Source organism: Pan paniscus, chromosome 9, assembly GCF_029289425.2.
Source record: "Pan paniscus chromosome 9, NHGRI_mPanPan1-v2.0_pri, whole genome shotgun sequence".
NCBI classification, from domain to species: Eukaryota; Metazoa; Chordata; class Mammalia; order Primates; family Hominidae; genus Pan; species Pan paniscus.
The window spans coordinates 56,778,796-56,784,394 of record NC_073258.2 but is presented as its reverse complement, the minus strand read 5'-3'; the positions used below and the strand labels follow the sequence as shown (position 1 = coordinate 56,784,394).

The window sequence follows — 5,599 nt, the reverse complement described above, 5'->3', positions numbered from 1 at the left end:
AGGAAAAAGTTATGTGTCAATGTTTATACTATTCCTTTATGTGACTACAAACATAAAACAAAATAGAAATTATAAGTGAATATAGGTATAGGATTATTTTTAATGGAAGGAATCATAAGAAACAGAACAATGGTGTGTTTGTAAGAAAAGATAGGAAAGTGATTATTATGTTTTTCTTTCATTTTTTACATTATTGAACTGTTTGAGTTTTCAGACAGTTCAATATGCATGTGTTCCTTTATATTTTCATGTAAATAAGACATCTGTATGGTAATATTATGTAACTTTTGATTTTATTCTTTTCTTCTCTTCTTTTGTCACTGTATTATGACAAAAGCTAATAAATGCATACTTTAAAAAATAGAATCTCTGTGAAACATAGTAAAGTATCCACAAAAATGTATTTCCTCTGCCATCTGAATTGTTGCTAAAATAAGAGCAAAATAGAAATTATATGTTAATCCACAATGACAAAAAAGCAAACAGGAAATACCAGCTGGTGAAAGATTTTCACACATTTTTTGAGAAATAGAGAACAGTGTTACTAAGTAGTTAACTTAGCATTGTGGGAGAAGTTATAGCCATCTGAGCAAGGACAGAGAAAACTAGCAAGTTAGTTCACTTGCAAAACTCCTGAGATGCTAAATGCTTGTAGCATATGATTCTACAGAATGTAGGAGTGAAACATACGTTGTATTACATGAAAATTATTTTATTTCCACAGGCCATTTTCTACACAGACAGGTAAGAATTCCTCTATATTACTTCACAAAAGATTGGAGGTTTATTCTTTTGAAAGACTGAGCTAAATAATTCCCAGTATTAATGTGGAGGACAGTGATGAAACACGCATGTACAAGGATAAGTGAAATCTACAGTGTGAACTATGAGGCCCTTTCCTCTTGCTGCTCCCCAGATGTCAGCAGTCAGCACACATTACAACCTTATCAATTCCCCACTACTCTATACATAGCCTAAGCAGCAGGGTAGAGGATTGTTTTTTTAGAAGAAAATATATGAGTGATACTGTACTGCCCGAAACCTCAAAATTTAAGCCCAAAAATACGAAAACACTTCCCGCACTTTTGGAAATTCTAAATTTTTAAAAATTTATTTCCTCCACTTTATACATATGGTGAGTTTCTGCTTTCAGGGATGATGATAAAACCAGTGAATAGCAAGGTAGGTTAATAGAAATCTGTCCTCAAAGGAAAGCCAAGAGGAATTGCTCTTCTGCACTTTTGTGATTCTAAGTTTAATAATATTTCTGTGTCATAGATATTTCAGGAAGTTATCTAATTATGAAATAGTATAAAAATACTATAATAATGAAAAATAATACCTTACTCTTTTGAATGTGTTATTGTCTCATTTTTCCACTCCAAATCCCATGAGGTTGTTATTGTCTTGATTGCACAGATGAGTTAACCAAGGCTGAGAAATTTTGAGGTCATCTAGCTTAAATTATTAAGTCCAACTATTTCCCTTTAGGCTCCAAGAAAACATTTCTGCCCCACAGTTTCTTCATTGCGTTCTTTACTTCTGCATTTCTCAGTGTATAAATCAGAGGATTTAACATGGGAGTGATAATGGTGTAAAATACAGCCACCATCTTATCCTCTGAAAAGGTAGTATCAGGGCGCATGTACATAAAAGTACAGGGGCCGAAAAAGATAATGACCACGGCAATGTGGGAGCCACAGGTGGAGAGGGCTTTGCGCCTGCCTTCTGCTGACTGCTTTCTCAGGGAAACTAGGATGATGCTGTAGGAGATTAGCAAGATAACAAAACTCCCCAGAGCAATGGTACCACTCTTGGCTGTCACAACAACACCAACAATGTATGTTTCTGTGCAGGCAAGTTTCAACACAGGGTGAACATCACAAAAGTAGTGATCTATCTCATTGGGTCCACAAAAGGGCAGTTGGACTACCAGAGCCACTTGGATAATGGAGTGTAAGAACCCACCTACCCATGTCCCTAATAACATTTTATTGCATGTCTCCCGGTTCATGATGGTCATATAATGTAGGGGTTTACAGATAGCCACATAACGATCATAGGCCATTACAGTGAGGATGAAGATCTCAGTGCAACCAAAGAAATGTACTCCAAACAGTTGCAACATGCACCCCACATAGGAGATGGTTTTGTCCTTCGCTAACAGGTCAACAATCATCTTGGGAGCTGTGACTGAAGAGTAACAAATGTCCACAAAAGACAAGAAGCTGAGAAAGAAATACATGGGTGACTTAAACAGGTTGCTCAGGCAAACTGTCAGCATGATGAGGAGATTTCCCAGAAGAATGATTATGTAGAAGAAAGAAAACACCACAAAACAAACTTTCTCAATCTCTGGGCTCTGAGAAAGACCCCAGAAAATGAATTCAGTTACGTTGTTTATTTTTTCCATGGAATGGGTCAAGTTCTTAGGAGACAATTAAATTACCTGAAAAAAAGAAAACATAAAAAGGACTGTATTTATTTTATTTCTAACGCAGAACCAACGGAAAATCACAGTAGATCAAAAGAGGAAAAAATGCTGATTGGCATGCATACTTGAAGAAATTGAAATGCATCTATTTTGATCATCTTGCCTCAAGATAAGATCACATTCGTTCACTTCAGGTGAGAAAACAAAATCCAGAGAGAGAAAGTAAATCCCCTCAATCTCATATATATGTTACCATATGCCTCTCACTTTTTATTAATGTTTATTTAGCTGTTTCTAAACTTTGTTTAGTTTTTATTTTGTATAAGACACTGAGTTTTGAAACAACTTCTGTATTTTGGGATATGGTAACATCTATGTTATCTACTGGCAAATATCTGGAAATGATTGCTTTATTTTTGACCCATAAGTGAAAACATACGTCCACATTTCACCTTTTGAATACTGCCATGCCTGATTATCACATCCACTCACAAATACTCTGCAATTTCTCTGCAAGTTTAACCACTCTTGCGCCTTGCAAGTTCTTCTCATGAAACTCTATCTTTGTGCACATGATGTATGCACCTCCACCAGTGTGGTCTCGAGCCCTGATAGTCAAGATGTAGTGTGATGTAATAGAAAGAGGAGCAAAAGTACACAAACTTGATTCTAAAATGATACTACTGTAACCCCCAAGGTAAATTATTTAACTTCACAGAAATTCTCTTATACCATTTGTGAAATGACAGTTTCAATTTCACTATTACGTATCACATTAATAGTTATTTCAGCCATGAACTTATATCACTTCTGTCAGTATGAAATATTCATAAAACCCTGATAGGAAGGCAGAAATAAGGTAAAGCAATAAAAGAAACTTCTAGAGACAAAGCAAGACCTGTTTGATTTGAAAGGAGAGGGAGTGAAGTCTTATGTAATTTCTCCATGTACAAACTCAGAATACTTTAGGATTTTCCAGGACTGACTTTGCTTTGTATTTTTAAACATTTGTCTATTAACTGAAATGAAGAAAATGGGTGTAAAAAAGAGAAGACTGTCCCTTAATGTCAACATTGCTTCATACATCTTTCTAATCTTTCAAGTTTTATTCTGGCCATATTCATTCTCCCAATTTGGTCGATTTATATTTCTGGAAGAGATCATCACTGAATGACAATTTTAATGGGTTTAGGAAAATGACATTTATCTAAATGGATGAATATTCATTGGTGAAATTTCAGGCACTACAATGGGGTCAGTGGTACATGGATGGAAAAGGGTATCTGTAATAGTTTTGATTAAAGGAGCTTTTAGGATTCTTTCTCTAATCAACCACAGGTGTAAATGATCCCTCCAATTACAGGTGGTCTAGCAGAGACCTGTAGATCCTCTCAAGATCCATCCAGCTGAATGCTGACAACTCCTACTAAACTCTGTGCTCTCAGCTATCCTTATGCAGTGAAGTCGTGCCTAATACTTCCAGCTTTTGGGAATCTATAGGATTGTGTTTCTTCAGGTATTCATGTTAGAGTTGGCACAGTAGTCATTACAGGTGTGCTATCTCTTGTGCATTACAAAATAATGATTGTAAGAGTAATAGTAATATGATTTAGATACAGTCTCAAGCATATCCCCTGCTTTTACATGCTCATTCCTCTTCAGTTATCCTGCTGAATTAAAAGAAAAATACTATCCTCCACTAAGAGAGCCCCTCAACTTAAGGAAGCTCACAACATAGCAGTTTTGGGCAACAATTATTTATGTTGTTTTGCTCTCATCTAGAAGAAACTGGGCTTTTGCACACAAGCCTGAGGATTTTTTCCCCTACCGTCCATATCACAAGGTTCTAGAGGAATTTTTTTTTTCATTCACCAATCTATTTTATTCAGGTATTCATTTATCTTAATTGCAGGATTGATATCTAAAGTTCCATTTATCAGAATGTGCATCCTAGTAAAGGCTGTTAACCTTCTGAATCATGGCCTCTCTTGACTCCAACTGATGCAGTAACATGTTGCTGTTTCTCTCCTTAAGCCAATATCCATCACAAGGATGCCTTCCTCCTTTATCTGGGCATGTTGGGCATAATAACTCACTTTCCTTTGAAATTATTGACATTTTCTTATTTGTGTCCATCCTACCCTTCCTCACAGTCATGTTTAGGTACATGTTACTATCTTACTATCATGATTTTAATAATTTCATTCTCTGTGTATTTCAGAGAACAATATTTTTCCATTATTTTACAAATGTTCAAAATCTAACAATTTAATTATCTTTTTCCACAAATATTCTGTATTCGTTTTAAAAGAAAAAAAAATCTCACCAGTATTTTCCAGAGCTTGAGTTCACTTTATGTTTCTATCTCTTCTTGAGTTAATTTGGGTGCAGCTGCCCAAAGTAAAGTAACAGTGATGCCTGGGGAATTCCTTTGTGAATAATTAGTACCGGAAAATAACCTGACCCCCCAAACTGAAAGGCTGGTAGAAATGAGTCTTTGTTGTTCCTGGTTTTCTCATCTAATGATACCTGCCATTTCACAGGGTCTTTGACAATAAATGCTCTTTTCTCTATTCTTACAGGTCTATTTAAAGAGGAAGATGCAAAATGATAAATGACCTTGGAGACAGCTTTTCCCCAAAGTCTTCCTCCATAGTCAAAACCAAATTGCAGCCCTACCAATGAACTTTAATTCTAGTGTCTGTTCAATTTTTTAAAATTAAATTTTAAAAATTGTTGCTAAATACAAAAACCGGTCAATTCTCATATTAACGACTATAGCCCTAATCCAAAGCAATTAAGCCAAGAGAAGTAATAACTTTATCATTCTAAACCTTGTTTTTGAATTAATATGCTTTACTATATGCATTAAATAGTCCATATTTGATATAACATATTAAGATATCTGTTTTATGTTATTTATTGAATTGTAATTGTTCTTTCTTGAAAGCTATATTGTAATAGAAAATAGTATATTCGATTGTGCTATTTGGGAACATTGCTTTTCTTCTTAATTGATTCTATGCTGATTTATGGAGAAATAGGTGGGATAAGGTTCATGTTTGGCCTATGCTTGGAATAAGTATGGTGTTGAATTTAATTCATTTACTTTTATATTGTAAATCCTTAAGGTTGACTCACGAAAACTAATAATAATCTTGCTTT

General features: G+C 34.9%; 1 protein-coding gene across 1 annotated transcript; it reads right to left on the bottom strand.

The window, feature by feature from the left end:
• Nucleotides 1–462: 462 nt before the first annotated feature.
• Nucleotides 463–4,985, bottom strand: LOC100983382 (olfactory receptor 4S2). The gene is made up of 2 exons (XM_003811921.3): nt 4,761–4,985; nt 463–2,449 (listed from the first exon to the last, which is right to left on the bottom strand). The coding sequence occupies exon 2, from the start codon at nt 2,411–2,413 to the stop codon at nt 1,478–1,480; it is 936 nt and encodes a 311-aa protein (XP_003811969.2). The 5' UTR covers nt 2,414–2,449; nt 4,761–4,985; the 3' UTR covers nt 463–1,477.
• Between the last annotated feature and the right edge of the window lie 614 nt (nt 4,986–5,599).

Bases quoted from the DNA above. Each gene is read 5' to 3' on its own strand.
- LOC100983382 (XM_003811921.3), bottom strand. From the start codon at position 2,413: ATGGAAAAAATAAACAACGTAACTGAATTCATTTTCTGGGGTCTTTCT.